At 48.3% G+C, this 18,566-nt stretch overlaps 9 protein-coding genes and 1 pseudogene across 9 annotated transcripts, besides 10 other annotated features; all 10 read left to right on the top strand.

The window, feature by feature from the left end:
- Nucleotides 1-2: 2 nt before the first annotated feature.
- Nucleotides 3-213, top strand: TraAM80_07307 (hypothetical protein; annotated as a pseudogene).
- A 302-nt stretch (nucleotides 214-515) lies between these two features.
- Nucleotides 516-583: a microsatellite.
- Nucleotides 584-756: 173 nt separating this feature from the next.
- Nucleotides 757-793: a microsatellite.
- A 460-nt stretch (nucleotides 794-1,253) lies between these two features.
- On the top strand, nucleotides 1,254-4,751 carry TraAM80_07306 (myosin IF; the record flags this gene model as incomplete). The annotated part of the gene is made up of 1 exon (XM_029384106.1): nucleotides 1,254-4,751. One exon carries the CDS (start codon nucleotides 1,254-1,256, stop codon nucleotides 4,749-4,751), a length of 3,498 nt encoding a protein of 1,165 aa, XP_029236063.1.
- A 284-nt stretch (nucleotides 4,752-5,035) lies between these two features.
- Nucleotides 5,036-5,842, top strand: TraAM80_07305 (uncharacterized protein; the record flags this gene model as incomplete). Its single annotated transcript, XM_029384105.1, has 1 exon — nucleotides 5,036-5,842. One exon carries the CDS (start codon nucleotides 5,036-5,038, stop codon nucleotides 5,840-5,842), a length of 807 nt encoding a protein of 268 aa, XP_029236062.1.
- Nucleotides 5,843-6,124: 282 nt separating this feature from the next.
- Nucleotides 6,125-6,170: a sequence feature (A-rich).
- A 74-nt stretch (nucleotides 6,171-6,244) lies between these two features.
- Nucleotides 6,245-7,159, top strand: TraAM80_07304 (uncharacterized protein; the record flags this gene model as incomplete). Its single annotated transcript, XM_029384104.1, has 1 exon — nucleotides 6,245-7,159. One exon carries the CDS (start codon nucleotides 6,245-6,247, stop codon nucleotides 7,157-7,159), a length of 915 nt encoding a protein of 304 aa, XP_029236061.1.
- A 68-nt stretch (nucleotides 7,160-7,227) lies between these two features.
- Nucleotides 7,228-7,256: a microsatellite.
- A 266-nt stretch (nucleotides 7,257-7,522) lies between these two features.
- Nucleotides 7,523-8,794, top strand: TraAM80_07303 (uncharacterized protein; the record flags this gene model as incomplete). Its single annotated transcript, XM_029384103.1, has 1 exon — nucleotides 7,523-8,794. The coding sequence occupies one exon, from the start codon at nucleotides 7,523-7,525 to the stop codon at nucleotides 8,792-8,794; it is 1,272 nt and encodes a 423-aa protein (XP_029236060.1).
- A 473-nt stretch (nucleotides 8,795-9,267) lies between these two features.
- Nucleotides 9,268-10,557, top strand: TraAM80_07302 (uncharacterized protein; the record flags this gene model as incomplete). Its single annotated transcript, XM_029384102.1, has 1 exon — nucleotides 9,268-10,557. The coding sequence occupies one exon, from the start codon at nucleotides 9,268-9,270 to the stop codon at nucleotides 10,555-10,557; it is 1,290 nt and encodes a 429-aa protein (XP_029236059.1).
- A 745-nt stretch (nucleotides 10,558-11,302) lies between these two features.
- Nucleotides 11,303-11,342: a microsatellite.
- Nucleotides 11,343-11,524: 182 nt separating this feature from the next.
- TraAM80_07301 (uncharacterized protein) lies at nucleotides 11,525-12,643 on the top strand (the record flags this gene model as incomplete). The annotated part of the gene is made up of 1 exon (XM_029384101.1): nucleotides 11,525-12,643. The coding sequence occupies one exon, from the start codon at nucleotides 11,525-11,527 to the stop codon at nucleotides 12,641-12,643; it is 1,119 nt and encodes a 372-aa protein (XP_029236058.1).
- Nucleotides 12,644-13,282: 639 nt separating this feature from the next.
- On the top strand, nucleotides 13,283-13,831 carry TraAM80_07300 (uncharacterized protein; the record flags this gene model as incomplete). The annotated part of the gene is made up of 1 exon (XM_029384100.1): nucleotides 13,283-13,831. The coding sequence occupies one exon, from the start codon at nucleotides 13,283-13,285 to the stop codon at nucleotides 13,829-13,831; it is 549 nt and encodes a 182-aa protein (XP_029236057.1).
- A 330-nt stretch (nucleotides 13,832-14,161) lies between these two features.
- Nucleotides 14,162-14,204: a microsatellite.
- A 164-nt stretch (nucleotides 14,205-14,368) lies between these two features.
- TraAM80_07299 (uracil phosphoribosyltransferase) lies at nucleotides 14,369-15,079 on the top strand (the record flags this gene model as incomplete). The annotated part of the gene is made up of 1 exon (XM_029384099.1): nucleotides 14,369-15,079. The coding sequence occupies one exon, from the start codon at nucleotides 14,369-14,371 to the stop codon at nucleotides 15,077-15,079; it is 711 nt and encodes a 236-aa protein (XP_029236056.1).
- A 126-nt stretch (nucleotides 15,080-15,205) lies between these two features.
- Nucleotides 15,206-15,232: a microsatellite.
- Nucleotides 15,233-16,082: 850 nt separating this feature from the next.
- On the top strand, nucleotides 16,083-18,074 carry TraAM80_07298 (SET and MYND domain-containing protein; the record flags this gene model as incomplete). The annotated part of the gene is made up of 1 exon (XM_029384098.1): nucleotides 16,083-18,074. One exon carries the CDS (start codon nucleotides 16,083-16,085, stop codon nucleotides 18,072-18,074), a length of 1,992 nt encoding a protein of 663 aa, XP_029236055.1.
- A 233-nt stretch (nucleotides 18,075-18,307) lies between these two features.
- Nucleotides 18,308-18,327: a microsatellite.
- Nucleotides 18,327-18,347: a microsatellite.
- A 105-nt stretch (nucleotides 18,348-18,452) lies between these two features.
- Nucleotides 18,453-18,485: a microsatellite.
- Between the last annotated feature and the right edge of the window lie 81 nt (nucleotides 18,486-18,566).

Raw genomic sequence — 18,566 nt, 5'->3', positions numbered from 1 at the left:
GGGTACTTATGGCCCATGCGTACAACCAGTTGGTTGGTGGCTGCCTCACGACGCCCTTTAAGCATACGCAAAAGCACGGCGGACGTGTTGCCCTCCTTGTGACTGGATGGTGCATTCTCTTTGTCGTCATTGTGTTTTTCAACGTGCTATAGGTGTTGCGTCTACCGCTGGTGTTTGAGAATGTAGAGTGACAAATTCATGTGTCTCAATTTTGGGAGGCACGAAATGGTGGCCAGGGAAATGGGCCCCATGATGTCGAATTGCAACAGTTACGTTGGTCTTTAACTTGGCTCGATATTGTGTGCATCAGTTTTTATTCATTTTAATTATTGCGTTTATGCTATTTGATTTTGTCACTTTTTGTCATTATTTTTAGGGGGGAGGGGGGAAGTTAACAGACCCTTGTGGTGGATGATGTGAAGGAGGGAGGGAGTGGGTATGGCTGAACCGTGTGTGTATGCTCTGTCTTCCTGTGCATGGGTGTGGGTGGGTGGTGACACCCCTCCAAACCTTGTTCTCTCTCTCTCTCTCTGTATCTCCCTCTATCTATCTCTCCATCTCCATCTCTCTCTCTCTCTCTCTCCGTGCGTGCGCCTCTCTTATTTTTCCGTCATGTTTGTCCCCGCCTTTGCAAGTGGCCCATTAGGTGTTTGGTGTGGGTGCATGATTACTGTGGCGGGGGCTGTTTGCTGTGTGACTCGTTGGCCACGACGCGGGCGAAGGGACCGGGTGGTGCCGCTGAGGGCGAGTACCCCTCACATACATACACACACACACACATGCACACACATACTCTCAAAAAGAAAAAAGATTTAAAACGGAACACAATCGCGAGGAAGATGTACTGAGCGATGTTATAGGTGTATATATGTGTGGTGAGGGGGTTAGCTTTTTTATCTTCTCATTTTTACTGTGTTTTGTCTTTGCTGTTTACAACTTCGATTTTTTGTCTTTTTTTGTGGAGGGGAGGAGAGCTGCTGTGATTTCTGCGTGTGTTTTTTAATCTGTTTCCACCGATTTTTGTGAGTTCAGTCTGTTTTTCATCGCAGCACTCACACCCATGTGTTTTGTTTTCTGCATTGCTCTACTGGCTAGGTTGGCTTGTCTCTTCGTTGCTCCTTCTGAACTTCCGTGTATGTAGGGAGGAACAGGAGGCAGGAATCCATTTTTTGAATGGAAGGAAAAGACATCATCAAGTACTTTTCCGCAATCTGCATATCATAGATATAAGCAAGAAACTGGAAAGTGGTGTGATGGCACATATTGATTTAAAGAAGGCAGCTGTGGTTGGCTTGGACGACCTTGTCCTGCTGCCGCAGCTTTCTGACAAAGCCATTATGGAGAACCTTAAGTTGCGCCACAGCAGGGATCTCATCTACACGAGTATTGGCCCTGTGTTGTTAAGTGTGAATCCATTCAAAAAGATTCCAGGTTTGTACAGTGAGGAGCGCATCGCGTTTTTTCGGAGGGGTGGAAAGGGTAATGGGGGCGTGACTGGGAGCAACCATGGTGAGCCCCATGTGTTTGGCTTGGCAGAGGAGACATACCGCACCATGGTGTCAGAGGAGGAGAATCAGTGTGTCATCATCTCAGGGGAATCAGGGGCCGGAAAGACGGAGGCATCAAAGCAGATTATGCAGTACGTCTCCGCTGTCTCTGGTAACACAGCGGAAATGCAGCGTGTAAAGCGAATCATTCTGGAGTCCAACCCGTTGCTGGAGGCTTTTGGAAATGCAAAGACCGTTCGTAATGACAACAGCTCTCGTTTTGGGAAGTTCTTTGAAATATTTTTTGATCGAATGGGTGGCCCTGTTGGCGGGCGCATGTCGAACTTTCTTCTTGAGAAGTCACGGGTTGTTGGCCAGCAGAAAGGAGAGCGGAGCTTTCATGTGTTTTATCAGTTATGTCGTGGAGCTGCTCCGGCGCTCCGGGACAGGCTGCGGCTACTGCCTCCTGGCCAGTTCTTCTACTTGAACCAGGGCGGAACGCTGGAGTGTGATGGCATTGACGACGGGAAGGAGTGGGCGGAGACGCTAGCTGCAATGGACGCGATGTTGATTTCGACATCAGATCAGCAGTCTATTTTTGATACCCTTGCCCTTATACTCCACCTTGGGCAGCTGCAGTTTGCGCCATCCGAAGTAGACCGCGAGGACGCTGCGCTGATGGTTTTAAATCGAGACGAACTGGATTTTTGCGCCACGCTCTTGGGCGTAGACGCGACCGCACTGGAGCGGGTTCTCACATGGAAGCGGCTGGAAATGGGCGCAAGCGAGGTGGTTAATGTCCCCCTCGACATGCAACAGAGCCGAAACGCCCGTGACGCCATTGCAAAGACACTGTACCACCACTTGTTTGAGTTTATAGTGCAGTCTGTGAATGTGGCTCTTGGGGAGAAGCCGCATGACTTAATGCTAGGCGTTCTTGACATTTACGGATTTGAGATATTTGAAAAAAACGGGTTTGAGCAGTTCTGCATTAATTATGTCAATGAAAAGCTTCAGCAGATCTTCATAGCGTTAACTTTGAAGGTGGAGCAAGAGGAGTATGTGCGTGAGAATATTCCATGGGAAGAGATTAAGTACTTCAACAACAAGGTTGTATGCGATCTTATTGAGGGTATGCAGCCACCCGGGTTATTTGCTGTCATTGATGATGTGTGTGCGACGATGGCGAAGGAAAAGGAGTCTGTTGCTGACATCAAGATGCTTGACAAACTAGATGCTGTACACGCCGGTAATCCTCACTTCAACAGGACAGAAAAAGGGTTTCGTGTTAAGCACTACGCAGGAGATGTGCAGTACGACGCAGAGGGTTTCACAACCCGCAACAAGGACCTTATTAGTATCGATACTACATCAATGCTTGGTTTTTCCTCTAATCGTTTTTTGTTAACAATCCTCGCGGAGACCATTGCAGGTGTTTCACAAGGTGGCGCCGGGGGAACGAAAACACGTGTGACTACCGCTGGACTTAAGATGCGGCAGCAGGCCTCAAATCTTATCAAGACACTGATGGGATGCAATCCACATTATGTGCGCACCATCAAATCAAACGACGAAAAGCGCCCCAATTTTATAGATGATGCCCGAGTGCTACACCAGGTAAAATACTTGGGCCTTCTCGAAAACGTTCGTGTTCGTCGTGCAGGATACATATACCGGCAATACTTTGATAAGTTTCTCAAGCGCTTCAAATTCCTTAGTCCGGAGACGTTTCCACGCCCGTTCAAGGGCTCTGACCATGATGCCTGTTCTGCTATTTTGCGGCGCGTCGGTGATGCCTTGCCGCAGGGATCCTGGCAGCTGGGCCAGCACAAGGTATTTATCCGACAACCACAGCACCTGTTCACACTTGAAGAGCTCCGTGAGGCCGCGCTTGACAATATTGTCTTAAAGATTCAGCGCACCTGGTGCCGGTACCAGCAGCATAAGGATGGTATTCTCCTTAGGACTAGTATGGGGCGCGTGTATTCTAAGGCCGGGAAGGCACGACGGGCCGACAGTGTGTTTCGCCCCTTCTCCGGAGATTATCTTGACTACCGCAACAAACTTGGGCCGCTTCACCCATACGTGGAGTTTAACCCCATCGGGAGTGCATGGAAGGAGTTCTGGACAGATGCGGGAAAGCGATATTACCATAATCCGATTCTTCAACAGAGTCAATGGGAACGTCCACGGGAGATGTCTCCGCAGAGAATCCTTTTTACTGCGCTTGTGGAGCGGGTTGTCAATCATCAGAAGGCCTTACTTGAGAAGGAGTTTTGCATTATAACGGATTTAGCAATTTACCTGATACAAGAACGCTTAGAAACCGTGGTACAGCCGCAAGCAAAGCCTACTAGGAGAAATGTTCATCCAGTATCGCCCACAATTTCTACCGTGACGAGATATTTTCTTCGGAAGCGACTGGATTTGCGCCTCTTATCGGGAATTTCTGTCACCACGCATGCGGATACAGTTATTATGCTGCATTTTTACCAACCCACTGTCCCTTACCGACCAATTGTGACAAGTACAACGGCAGTAAAAAATCAACGGAGCCATCTATGCGAATGTTGCGGGGACAAAATGTCACCTGCGGCGAAGAGACAACACTGTCCTGGGTGCGGTCGACTCTGTTGTGTGAAAAAATGTTTGCGGTACAGTCGGCCGCTCCCTACGCTGCTCGGGCACAGCAAGCCAGTGCGAGTATGTCCTAGTTGTGTGCACGGAGAGTCCTTAGAACCGGTTGAGGATGTAGTGATGATGACCCCCATGAAGACAGAGATTGCAGCCCTGCTAAGGAAGTGGTATCGCGTTTTGATGGGGAACAAAATCTCAATGACGATCAGCGACACTCTCAAGTATCATCTATTCGGTGAAAATCAGTCGTGGATTCTCACATCAAATGCTTCTGCTTCCATTTCTGAAACGATACTCACTTCAGCTGGTTCATTTGCCCTTGCAGCGAGTGCACCATTGGGTATTCCCCAAGAGATGATTCAGGCAATTGAAACGGCACGAGAGCAGCGACGCGTTGCTGCAGCGGAACGGTGCAGAAAGGAAGATGAGGAGGAACGGCGGCGCGAGGTGGAACGCGAGAGGGGACGTGAGGAGGAACATCGTCGTATTGTGGAGGAACGCAAAAGGGTGAGAGCAGCGGCAGAGGAGCGGCAAGAGGCGGAGCGGTTGCAGCGCGAGCGGGCTCTTTGTGCTCAACGGGAAGAGTCTGCACGAATCGTCGCGGAACGATCAACGTGGTATCGATAACTGTGTCAAGAGATATAATCGGTGTGCTGGTAATGTGATGTTTTAACCGGCGCTACCGCATCACTTTTGACTCTCCGCAGAGCCTCATTAATTTTTGTGTGTGTTATCGTATCTGTTGTTGCTTCTGTGTTATTGCTGGTGATGTCTCATTATCCCTCTGCGTATGCGTATGTATACGGCGCGGACTGCGCTGTGCTTTTGACTTTCTCGCACTGTCCGTCACTTTCTCTATTTCTCTTTGTGGGCATTTGTTTGTTTTTATTCCAATTTCAGCAGTAATAATGATGGGATCATCGGCGTTTGTGGAGCAGGAGAACGAGGCTGTCACGCAGACACGCGTCGAAATGCTGCAGCAGGAAGTTTTTAGAAAACAGGCGGAACTTGACTCTTTGCGCGTCCTCTCGACGGAGAACAAGTACCTCCGAGAAAATATTATGGTGCTCCATGACCAAGTGCAACTGCTAGTGCCAAACTGGACAGAACCCGTCACCGGTGAAGGCATCTCACTTCGGGCACAGCTGCTGGCGTACCAGCGGTACAACCGTGTGCTTCAGGACGAATTGGATTGCAAAGAGGAGACCATCGTTGAGCTGCGGGGAAAAGTGGAGCAGCAGGAGGATGAACTCGTTGCTTCTAGGCAACGCTGCAGCATTCTCTTTGAGCGCCTTTGTGCCGCTGGTGCAGTGTCGCCTGTCAACAACAACGAGGAGGCGGTGGACGGTGGAATGATATGGTCAATCGTTGCGGATGAAGACGACCCAACAAGGTTTTTTTCACTTGCTCGCAAGCTCCAAGGGGTCGAGAAGGAACGGGAGCTTCTGCAGGAAGGACTTATTTCCCTTCAAGAGGACTACGAACGACGAGGGGTTCTTGTTGCCTCGGTGCGGCGTGAAAACACAGCACTCCGTGCCTCTGTCTCACAGCTCATACACCAGGTGCAGCTGTCAGCTACGTCGCAGCTAGAGAACACCATGGAGAATGGGGCAAGCGTGCCACCAAAGACAATTGTGGAGGGACGGGATGGTGTTGCTGTGGATCCGCATCTAAAATTTTTGGAGTGTCATGCACAGAAGGAATTGAAGACCACTTAAAATGCACATTGTGATTCGTGGGGCGGATGAGTAGCGACGCCTCTGCCATCGTTGCTCTGTGTCTCTTATTTAGAAGCCCCACGTACAATTGAGTAAATATCGTTGCCTTTTTTTTTTTTTTTGGGGGGGGAGGGTTGCTTTCCCTTTGGAAGCGATGCCTTTTCTTGTTATATTTTTGTCGTCTGCTGCCACTGTGCTGGGGAGCTTTTCATGGTCTGCAGCTTCTTCCCCCATTGTCGCACATCACGGTAGACTTGTCATGTAAAGTGTGGGATGCAGCTCGTTATTGTTATTGTTGTTGTTTTCCTTTTTTTTGTTGAGTTTTTTTGCGGTGAAGCGACAGGTGTAAGGGGGAAACAGAAAAGAGGGGGAAGGGGGAAGGAGACCTGTGCGACAAAAAGAATGTCGAATGACCCGTCGATGAACACGGCGCTGCTGGACTTCTGCACGTCAGTCGGCGCCGGCTCGAGGAATGGAAATTGCGGCGAACTTCCGCGTCGTAACTCCGAGGAGCTGCAGTGGCTCAAAGAGGCGCTGGCATCGGTTGAGGCACCAGAGCGGCAGGTCAAACGCCTGTTGGAAACAATATCACGCGATGACGTCGCCGAGGATGAGTGCGTCGCTGCGCTGGAGGAGCTGAGCGAGTTGGTTGAGGACATCAATTGGGCTATTGAGTTCTCACTCATGGATGGTCACCGCGTCGTGCTGGAGCTTCTGCGCAAGGAACAGCTGGCTTTGAAAAGCGCCCAGGTTCGTCAGGGAGCGGCGATGGTCATTGCCCACTCTGCTCAGCTTAACGAGAGAGTACAAAAGTGTTTTGAAGAAGCACAGTGGCAGGCGGTGCTACTGCCATTGCTGAGGGAGGAGAAGTCTCCTGCTGTATTGGCCGCTCTCCTGCACAGCTGTAGCTGTCTCTGCCGTGAGTACTCTCCAAATGCTCTTCTCTTCACCAGGGCGGGAGGGAATGAACTCATCGCCACAATGTTGACAAGAGAGCCTTTGGGAGGGAGCAACGACAAGAAGATCCTTAAGCGGGTGCTGTTCCTGCTGAGGTATCTTGCGGACGTGCTCGATATTGCCACAGAAGATTTGATTCGTTGCGTTTCTACACATGCCGCAAGCACAGATGAAGATGTGCAGATCTCTGTGGCGCAAACCCTCATTCCTTGCGCCGAAAGATGCTGCGCTATTGTGAAACGTGTGTTGAATGAAGTGGCGCCCGAGAGTTCCACACTCTGGAGAAACTCATTACTTGAAGAGGAAGACCCCAGGAAGCAGCTGGTAAATAAACTGGACAGAGAGGGTCACGACGGCTAATGAGAGTAGGCAAACAGCAAAAAAAAAAAAACAGAGGTCCAAACAACGTATCAGTTGTCCATCCCATCTTATTGTTACTATTATTATTATTATTATTTGGCAGTATAAACGTGTATGTTATACCTGAAACGATCGCCTAGCGGTGTGCCTCAAAGTGCTGAGTGCCGAGAGTGGAGTAGCTGGGATGTTTGTTCCCTTTGCTCTGCTTCCTCTGCATCTTTAAGCTTCCAATTTCTTTTTCTCACACTCCGTGTTTGCATCCTACCCCTTTGTTTCAACAAATCTTTCTATTGGACTCTGCGTGGACTCACGCACACACATTTTCTATTGTGTCAAACCACAATCGTTAGGATTAGCGGGTAAATGAAGCCCGTTGCGGTGGGAACACTTCCTGCAGACCTCATTGATGCCATCCGTGGCGGCGCCGTGACGCTCAAGCAGATGCACGATAACACCATTGTCTTCCAAGATGAGAAAGTAAGTGTTGAATGGCACTGCACTCTTCAGCCGGGGGAGCTGCATTCGTATAGACAACAAAAGACAGGTGTCAGCGAGTCCGCGGAAGTCTCCCGTATTGCTGCTGTGCAGAAGACAACGGTGCAACCGGAGAAGAAGCAGAGTGCACCAGACACAAGCGCAACAGAGGACACGAGTGCACCGTATTTTCCTAGTGTGTCGAAAGCAACTGCCACGCTATCTGACGTCATGCATCAGCATCGTTCCTTGACGATGAAAATTGCATATCTTTTAGCACCGGCACCCATGGATCAGCGTGAGCTCCTCCGCTCTTTTGCTGCTGAGAATGAGGACGTATTGAATGATGTGTTGAGTGTTCTCACAGTGCTCAATCGCCGTGGGCAGCGCGAGCTTGTGGAGGCCGGATACGAACTTATAGACATCGAATACTACAGTTCCAAAGCTGTTAAACAACAAGTGGCGAATCTGGCCCTTCCAAAAGTTGCGCACAACAAAGCCGTTTTGGATCGCTTTGCTTTATATGCAGACCGGGACGTGATGCTGGCAACCTGCTCAAGAGGTATCATGGCAGGACTCGGAAGCTCCAAGCGAAAGCGGGACGAGGATGATGATTCAGAGGGCGTAGAAAGCGATGAGGGCACCGTAGGACAACGCGCGGAGGAACCCGTGCAGAAGTTTGCAATGACGCTCTTAACCTCCATGGATCAGAGCGGTATTCGATGGGCGGATGGTGACCTCACCAAAGGACGATGCGTTCTGTCGTCTGTGACAAAAGAGGTGTTGAAGCGACGACAACGACCAAACACCGTGCTGGGATTCGGAGAGCAGCAGGCGCTGAGGCCTATGCCAATTGTAGACGCATCACAGCTTGTTTCTGCGCAAGGCGACTACGCCATTTTGCGGAAGGAATACAATGATATGTACGACACACTGAAGCGTGTGGAGGAGGTAACGGAAGAGGCAAGGGGATGGTGCCAGTCTAATGCCAATCGTATATCGGCAGAATTGCGTGAGGAGATACAGCGCTGGTTTGCCGCACAGGAACATCCTTGGACGGTCCTCGTTACCTCGTTCAATAGCCTTCACAAGGTGCTCTACCAACTGAAACGGGAAATTGAAGACTATGTGAACCTTCGCGAATGGGGCGTCTTGAGTTGACTGTGGAACTCCTCTGCCTCATGCCCTGTTTTCTTTTTTTTTTTATAAAATAAAAGGAAGCAGATGTAGGAGGAAACAAAACCTAATTTGACCAGCGTGGGTGACAGTATGGCCCCACGGGGGAGTGTGTGTGCGTTTTCGTGGTGGTTTTTGGTATTAATGGTGGTGGCGGTGGTTCCCATTCGGTTGAACTTTCTTGCCCATTGTGTGTTTGGTTGTGCGTGGGTGCCTTCATTTTGTGCCGGAGAGGCCTGAAGCACGTTGAAAAATAAAAAGGTGGAAAAAGAAAAGCAACCGTTATTTCTTAGTGAAAGAGTCTCTCTGAAGGAAAAGGGATAAGAATGCGGTGGAAAGTGTGAGGATGTGACGTGATTTTATCCGTTTAGTTAATTTTTTTTTGTCATGCCTGCTATACCCTATCCCTGTTGGTGTCGTGTAGTGTTGAGTCGGCCTGGGTGCACGCAAAGTGAAGGATGACTTCATCGGAAGGCCATGAGTTGACATTACCTCCGTGCCCGCTCGGGGCGGAGCTAGATCACGAGTTTAATCCTGAATTGGACAGCAAGCATCCATCACCGCCGCCGCCCTTGTCTTCGTGTGAAACTGATGACATGCACGAGGACCACATTAGCTTTCTCCGCACCGTCAACGCATTTCGTTCCTACAGAAGTCGGGCACTGGGGGCTCGGGAGATTCGTTTAAATGACTTTATGAAATTTCATGAGCAATATCGACAAATTCTCTGTCTTGATTTGGATCGTATGTTCAGTACCTACCTTAATTGCATTGAAAGCAACAGTCGCTTTTTTGAATCCATCTGTAACACCTCCTCAGAACTCTTTGATTCCTACTGGCCTACAGGTACCACCGTGCGGCCGGAGGATGTCCCAGCGCCCACCCCGCTGGATATTGACAAGGTATTTACGACGCTCCGTCAGTTTGTACGGGACTGGTCAGCCGAGGGCGCCCCAGAACGGAACTCTGTGTACCTGCCAATTCTTACTACACTAGAGAATTCTTACCCCGATTGCGCAACAAGAGCGGGTGTTAAAATTCTTGTTCCCGGTGCTGGGTTGTGTCGTCTCTCTGTTGAACTCGCTCTGCGTGGGTTTGCAGCGCAGGCAAATGAGTTTAGTTATCATATGCTAATTGCGGGACACTACATTCAAAATCATGTCGTTTCCTCGTGTCAGCACACCATCTACCCCTACGTTGACAACACGAGTAATCTTGTAAATCGAGAGGATCAGTTTGTGGATGTGCATATTCCTGATCTATGTGCCTTTGAGGCCATTGATAACCTTCGTGAAGAGGAGGAGCGTTCTTTTGGTGAACTTTCCATGGTAGCGGGTGACTTCACAGAGGTTTACGCCAAGGAACACCAACACAAAAGCTGGAATGCTGTGGCCACGTGCTTTTTTATTGACACGGCGCATAACATTGTGGAATACATAGAGATCATTTACAACCTGCTCGTACCAGGCGGGTACTGGGTAAATGTTGGGCCACTGCTGTACCACTTTGCGGATTCCTCAGATGACATGTCCATTGAACTTTCGCTGGGGGAGGTGCTCACAGTGGCGCAGCGCATTGGATTTGTTCTTCTTCGCCAGCCGGAGTTTATCGACACAACCTATACAAATAATCATCGAAGCATGAAGCAGCTTGTTTACAGGTGTGCCTTTTTTACACTTCAGCGGCCGCTCACAGCAGATAAGGAGCGAGAGCAGCAGGACAAAAACCCCACTGTGACAAAGATATAAGCAAAACAAAACAAAAATTATTGACGCACAAAAAAAAAAACGCAAACATGCAGATTTTTTTTTAAGGGATTACGTACACTTTTACTAATGGAAGGGAAAGGAGGAATTGTGTGTGCCTGAGGATGAAATTGTTGAGAATGACGGTGGCAAACTAAAAGAAACGAACGACAAAGAGTAAGTGATGTGTGCGATACATGAGAACAAAGCAGGCTAGTCCTTTGACACCGGACCTCCCTGCAAGCGAAGAGCGAAGAATTGTACTGACGTGCTCTTCTTGTCTGTCAGTTTGTTGGTTTTCCACGTTGCCAGTGTGTGTCCGGTGCATTGCTACTACCAGAAGTAATTCTGGGGAATTGCCCGTATAAATAAACAATGATGCTTCCCTGTTGGGATGTTTCTTTTTGCCTTGACTGCTCAACGGTGGCGGACAGGCATTAGAGGGAACAGAGCGCAAGAGGAAAATGGAGATAGTGAAAAACAAGTGGTAATTGTGCTGATGAATGGGGAAAAATAGGAAGGGGACGCTTGTGGAGAAGTGTTATTGTGTAGGAATAATTCGATGTCCTCATGTTTCGTTTTTTTTTCCTTGCGTCGTGAAGTCGCATTGTCTCTTTTGCTGTATTTCCCTCTTTTGTTGACCTTGTCCCTTGGTTTTGGTCGTTATTTTCATACGTCCTCTTCTTGAGTTTCCAGACGATGAAAGCTAACGGTGACAAAGACTACACAGAACACGCCATTACCGTTATGTGCGTATGGTATGCATGTGTGTGTGTGCGTGTGATGTGCTTTTTTTCAGCCTGACAATTGTGTTGCTATTTTTACGTCCTTCTTGCATTCTGTTGTTTTGTTTGCTTTGTGGCAGTCTCTCTCTATCTCTATCCCGCTATTCTCCCTTTATTAATAATCGCGGGCGTCTGCCGGCGTGCTTCTAGACACAACCAAAACGGCCCGCTAAAATACGAGTTTCATGGCACAACTCCAAAAAGGAGGCGACGAGGCAATTGCGGCAATTACTGGCGTGGAAACAGGTCATACGTCATGCGTAAATTGCGTTGTTCGTCTCAGTGACATTGCCTCAACCGTCAGCCCACTTTACCGTTACTTTTCCTTTTCAGTTGGCCACAGTAACAGTGCAAAGGAGCCTTACGTTCCTCCTTGTATTCGCTGCCCGAACTGCAAGGGGTGTCAGCTTCATTTACAATTCTGCAGTGGAGCCTACGGGTTGCGTCACGTCCTTGCGTGGATTCTCCACAGGCAACCGCCAAAAGCAGGAGAAAGCCGGACCATCAAGCTTCACTGTGATACAGGAAAAGATGAGGGCAGCAGCACCCTTTCCAGATGTTCGGTCTGTCGATTTGAAGTAGGTCCTGTGGTTATCACACGTCACATCATTCATTGCTCGCTGGAGCAGACAATGGAAACGTCACAGCGAGGGGGGCGCACTGGCACCTTTGCCGGCATGGCATGTCCTCGGCCACTGAACTTTATTGATGTCTACTATAGTATATTCCTTGGCACCACGCAGAATGGAAGAGAGAAGAAGAGATTCAGGGTTCTACAGCGTACCGCAATGCGGGCTGTCGCAGCAGAAGCAAGGGCACTTTGGGAGAAGCTTACCTTCTCTCATGAGAGATATAATGAGCAGAGATCAGAGGAAATAAAGGCAAAAGCGGGGAAAGTGCTTGGTCCTCGGCGAGTCCCAGTTGACTGGAGATGCCCTCCGTTTTTCTTTTCGCTTCTCCCATGTGCCCCAGTGGGCAATGGAGGTCTCACATTTGTTTTGTGGCTTTGCGAGCTTGGTCGCCATATCATCACTTCGTACATTGTTGAAGATGGAGAATTTTGGCGATCTAAACACACTTGCACCTCGGAAAAGGAAACAGATACTGCAGAGTGTGTGAGCACCTCAGCCCCTGTCTTGGACCTCAAGAGGAAGGGGGAAGCGAAGTGCCGACGCTGTTACGCCCCCGGTATCTGCTGGGGTCTTATCTACAGGCGTCACCGAGAAGACCGAGTTAAGATGCTTACCATCCTGTGCGCTCGTCGCGGATGTACCAAACGGAGGATAGCACGGCGGGCAATTTAACGTCGTTTTGGCGGCGATTGGGGACCCAGCACAAATGATGTGGCATGGGTTAATAAAAATAAAACGCGCGCTCAGTTTATGGCGCTATTGGTTGCATATATGATGCGCACAACGGTATGCGGGCCATACAGGCAGCGCCATATCGCTCCACCTCCCCCTTCATAGTGTGGGGCCCTTGCAGAGGTGACTCTGAGCGACGTCTAGCATCTTGTTTTTATTCTTGTTATTTTTTCTCCACGTTTTATTCACTTCTAACAGTTGCGAGCGACGCAAATGTGTGTCATCTCTCCTCTTTTGTCCTCACTTTTGAGTTGTTGCTCCGCTACGGTCAAGAGTTCAATTGTCATGTGTGTAGGTGCGTTTTTTTTTATTTGCTTGGCATAAACGCGTGTTACAAGTCCGCATGTGTGTGCCCCACAGACTATATATATATATGATATTGTTGTTATTGAGGGATGGGGGATTGTTATTGTTTTTCTTTGCTCCTCTGTGAAGAAGATTCTCAGAGTTAGCCTGCACTCTTTTGCTTGTTGTTGATATTTTAGTGGGGGACCTCTGCTGCTTTCAGTTCACTTTTTTCCCCTATTTCCGTTTGATCCCTTTCTTCTCCTGTAGGTGTGTTGCTCACGACCAGGCGACATGGAGCCCTCCAGGAAGCTGCCAAAGACGTTGTCGCAGGGGGATGCGGGGAGACGTTTACAGACGGATGCGGAACCACCCAAAAATTGCGACATTAGACTTAAGCGCTCTGACGTGGAGGCGGCCTTTGCTTTCTTCGATGTACAGAACAAAAAAGAATTGAAGCCGCGCGACCTGAAGACGCGCCTCGCTGCCTTTTACCCCAACATGACAAACAAGGAGTTGAAATTCCTTCTTGATGAGTCCACGGACGGCAGCTTTACCGTGGAGTCGCTTTGGAACATCATCAACAACTACAATGGGATGCAAACCTCCACGGTGGCAGCGAATAGCTTGACGTTCGATCCCGTGAAGGAGGCGTTTAACATTTACGACCCGGAAGGTCGCGGTGTTGTTGATGTGGAGGTGTTGTCCGGCATCATGAAGCGCATTGGATTTGGGGATCTCTCGCAGGAGGAGATGAAGCTGTTGATTCAAACTGCAGACTTTGATAAGGACGGGAATATCAACCTCGAAGACTTTCGGAATCTCTTGAAAATAGATAGGTAGAGAACGACGGAAAGAAGAGGAAAACTTGCTATATATACACATATATGTCCATCTTTATGCGTGGTGTTCACGTGTTGAGACAGGAGACGTTGTTTTCGCTTCTCTTTCATCCCTTTTATTCCCTCAATCCCTTCTATCTCGTTTTTTTTTGTTTTGCGACTGATGTGTTTAGTTGTGTGCGTTCATGTATAGCACGTAGCCGATTTGAGAAGAGGTGTGGAACGGGCAAAAGTGTGTGGCACGCGCCCTCTGTAGTGCCTTTTGGAGCGACACGTGTGCAACCTCCAGCAGCACCACTGTTGTCACTCACAACGCTATTTGATTCAACTGGTTGGTGTTGTTGTTGTTGTTTTTTTTTTTTTGCTTGGGGTTGAGGGCCAAACGACAGCAGCAGGCACGAGATCCAAAAACTTTTTGAAGGTAAGTTAGCCATTTTATTTGGGTGAAGAAGTAAATTAAAGGGAAAAGGGGGGGAATCAGACGACAACTAAAGGGAATAAAAGGGGAAATAAAACAAAAAACTTTATCGACGTCGCTATGGAAACCCCAAAAAACGACGTCTCTGTTGAGCAGGTCCTGCTGAAGGAGCTTCCAAATCTCCATCTAATCCCACAAACGAATCAGCTGAAGTTTCTCTTCACCACCATTCGCAATGAGAAGACCCTCCGTACCGATTTTGTGTTTTATTGTGAACGTATCATTCGTCTCGTGGTGGAGGCTGGACTTGACCTGGTTTCTGTTGTGCCAACGGATGTAATGACACCAACCGGTGTCGTTTACCATGGCTGCAAGCCTGATTCAAGGGGCATCATAGGCATCAGCATCCTTCGTGCCGGTGAGTCTATGGAACGCGCTCTCCGAGAAACATGTCGCGGCATTCGCATCGGAAAGATTTTGGTTCAGCGAGATGAGACGTCAGCTGAAAAGATTCCGGATGAGCGGTACAACTACAGCAAGATTCCAAAGGATGTTGCTGGCCGTTGTGTGTTGCTACTTGACCCTATGATTGCATCAGGCGGCAGCGCCATCCGTGCCACGGATATTCTGATGAAGGAATACAATGTGCCGGAGGAGAACATTGTGTTCCTTAACCTAATTACCTGCCCGGAGGGGATCCGACGCTATATGGGCAAATTCCCCAAGGTAAGGGTGGTGACTGCGGCAATCGATAGCGGTCTAAACGACTCCAAATACATCACCCCCGGCCTCGGTGATTTTGGCGATCGCTACTTTGGGACGCAAGACTAATTGAAAGCAGATATACATAGGAGGCCGAAACCGAAGCCACCTCGACCCATGCTCCCTTTTTTTAAAGGTTGGTGGCAGTGAAGCTGTGGGAACCTAACGAAAGAGAGAGAGCAAAAAAAAGAGGGGAAAAATAATAATAATAATAATAATAATCCTTCGCCAGTATCTGTCTTTTTTTTTTTTTTACTTCTCTAGGGAATTCGTGTGGGGAAAAAGATCACGACTAGCTTTTATTGTTGCCGTGTATGCAGACCCTAAGCGTCAGTGCCTTCATGAAATAGATGATAGGTTGGCATACATGATACACATGGAAGTGTACAATGCCTGTATGCAGACGCATTTTTTTTCTGCATGAGGTGCCGATTTTATTTTCACTAGTTTGGTTGTTGTTTTTTTTTTTTTCGTGGTTCTCCCGACGGGTGGGAAACATTATTATTATTAACTATCTTCTGTTTCCATTTTTTTTTTGCCGGCGCCTCCAAAATGTTTATGTCAACACGGTATGAAAACAGTAACAAATACACCTTCATTGCTCCATGGGATTATCTCTGCTTCCCACTCTCTTTTATGCCATAGCCCGGAGGGAGAATGATGGAGGAGGAAAGGGCTGTACGGTGAGGAGCACAGGATAGTTTTGACAGCCCCCGAGGTCATAACTGCAATGATTAGAAGTAGTATATTTTAAGGGTTAGGAGAAGTTACTTTGTTGTGGTTAATGTTAACGAAATATTTTTTGTAAAAAAAACACACAAAAAAGTAAGATGGGAGAACTCTACCTACTATGATAATTCCCCACGATTCTTCGCGAAGAGGATGCAGGGAAATACTGAAGGCAGCACTTTTGTTCTTGTTATTGCCGCACCAATTTGCTGTGTTGTGCACACTTTCAATGTTGCTTGTGTTTTTCTCCTCCTTTAATTTTCCTATTCATTTGTGTGAAGGGGTATTTTTTTTTGTTATTGTTTTTTGGCACTTTACAGAGCGAGTGAGAGAGATCAACGACATGAAGACCGCTCTGCCACCTGAAGTTGCAGCTCAAGCTCAGGCGAGACGGGAGTTGGCCGCCAACCTGGGGGCGTTGCAAAAACCGCTGTTGGAACTCGCAAGGATGCTGCCTCCTGGCAGTGGTGCTCGTCCCATGGAGGAGGTTTTGACCTATTTACGGAATGAGGATGCCCCTCGCCTCGCTAATCTGGTGGAAAGGCTAAAGCAAGAGGTTCAGGGGGGCGGTGATGTGAACAACGATGAAGCGGAGAGGTGGAAGGAGCAAGGAGTCAAGGCCTATGAGATGGGGAAAATGGACGAAAGTGTGCTCATGTACACTCGTGGAGTGATGTATGCCAGTCAGGACGAGACCCTAGCAACACTTCTCTATGACCGCAGTACAGTCTTTTTGGCCCAAGCACGCCTTACAGAGGCGCTGGCAGATGCTCATATGGCCTTCACCTTAATGCCGAACAACTGGAAAGCATTGGAGCGTCGTGGTGTATGCTTACAAAAGTTGGGATTTGAAGAGGAAGGTAAAAAAGATATTCACGCAGCAGATATTGTAAATGCGGCATCGGCAAATACAGTTAAGGTGATCTCGAAGATTATACATGTTGATGGTGGCAGTTGTGAAGATAAGGCGATGAACTTACTGGAAGGGGGAATTTCTTCTTCTCATGTGGATAGTATCACGTACAACGATAACATGAGAGGGGTAGTGGCAAAATGTCGTTTGGAACTTGGAGAAATTATGACGGAAATGCCCGTTGTTCATGCGTTACATGATGATCATTGGTGTATACGCTGTAGTTATTGCTTGCGCATGACACAGGCCTTGTATCCTGGGACAGCCTATCGTGAAAAAGAAAAATTGGCTCGAGGACTCTTTTGTGGTGAAGAGTGTGGCCGCCTGAGTTGGGAACGCTTTGGCCAATACGAGAGTGCAAACCCTTTTTTTCAAATATGCCCGATCGAGGCCTTAGTTGCAAGTCGTATATTGTGTTCTGAAGATGCAGTTTTTAGGTGTAAATCTATTCGTGGGAACTTTACAGGTGAGTTGTACCCTGTGGCTATCGTTGGGGGTTATGAAACTGCCGTGAGCCTCTGTGCACTCTTGCTAGATGCAGTGGGTGTAAAGGACGCGGATCGCCTGCGGTTTGCTCAGCGTCAAGTCTTATTGTCCAGCTTTGACATAAAGTTCTACACAGGATCGCAGATTACGATCCATCCGGAAACTCGAGAGGCACTTATTGGTGAGCCTCGACCGATACCCGTTGGGAAAGCGATGTATGTGTCCGCCGCGCAGTATCGTCACTCGTGTGACCCAAACTGTTTTGCCTCATTTGTAGGGAACCCGCTTGGCTGCTCACCTCATCTCGTCATTCGCGTCATACGACCTGTCCATGCGGGTGAGGAGCTTACCATTGCCTACCACAACATGACAACATACAAGGCTGTGAGTGCTCAGTTCCGGCGTCGTGTTCTTGCCGAACGCTGTGGATTTATGTGCAACTGCAAGGCATGCCTTGAAAATAAAGATGAACGTGTTACCATAGAAAAGAAGGGTTATTACATTCAGGCCAGTGATTTGTATCAAAAGGGGTGTCGTTTAATTCGTGAGGGTCAATATGATGTTGCTGTCACGGTTTTGTCACAAAGTTATGCTATTGTCATGGAACAATTGTGCCCCCCACCCCGACCCCCGCAATCCATGATTCCAAAAACACACATGGCTCTTGCGAGAGCATTTAATAACCTAAAGGATAACAAGAAATGTGTGGAACACCTGCTTGCCAAGATGGAGCTGGACCTGAAACTTTACGGAGAAGTCCATCTGGAGTTTATAGACGATTACATTCGTCTTGCCTACTTGGCGCCGACTGAGGAGGAGAGAGGGGAATTTGCGCAACGAGCCAAGACCCTTCTCTCTCGTTTTTATGCCCCTTCGAAGGAGCTCCTTGCACAAATGAGTCGATTAGATTCGTTTGTGGCACGACCCGGGCTGTAGTGCAGTGTGGTTTGTCTGGATTCTCGTTTCTTATGGCCCTTGTTATTCTTCTTGCCACTGAAAGAGCCTGTGGGCGATGTTGTATTTGTTCTTTGAGTATTTATCCTGTTGTGAATGACGGTTAACGTCGTCGTAGGAGCTCTACCTGTGTGGAATTGTAGGTTGTTTTTTTCTCTTATTTTGCTTTACTTGCCTCGTCTTTTACAGTGTTCCATACCCCTTGTGAGTGTCGGTCTCTCTCTCTCTCTCTCTCACACACACACATACACACACTCTCTTTGCATGTGCGTGGGGGGAATTGATATTGACGTTTCACATGCATGCATTGGCATGCTCCTCTAAATGGATATCGTTCTGCCACAAAAGGAGTAAGGACCGAACAAAAAAAAAAAAAAAACAATAACACACACACATAAGAGGTAGGGTGGGAAGTGAGGAAGCGGAAGAAGCAGGAGCCTGAATAGTTCGTCCTCTTCGTGTCATTGATGTCTC

Source organism: Trypanosoma rangeli (genome assembly GCF_003719475.1).
Source record: "Trypanosoma rangeli strain AM80 chromosome Unknown Tra_15.4_contig_00298, whole genome shotgun sequence".
In the NCBI taxonomy this organism is placed as follows: domain Eukaryota; phylum Euglenozoa; class Kinetoplastea; order Trypanosomatida; family Trypanosomatidae; genus Trypanosoma; species Trypanosoma rangeli.
Note: the sequence above shows the minus strand (reverse complement) of the source record. Positions and strands in the feature narration are given on the sequence as shown.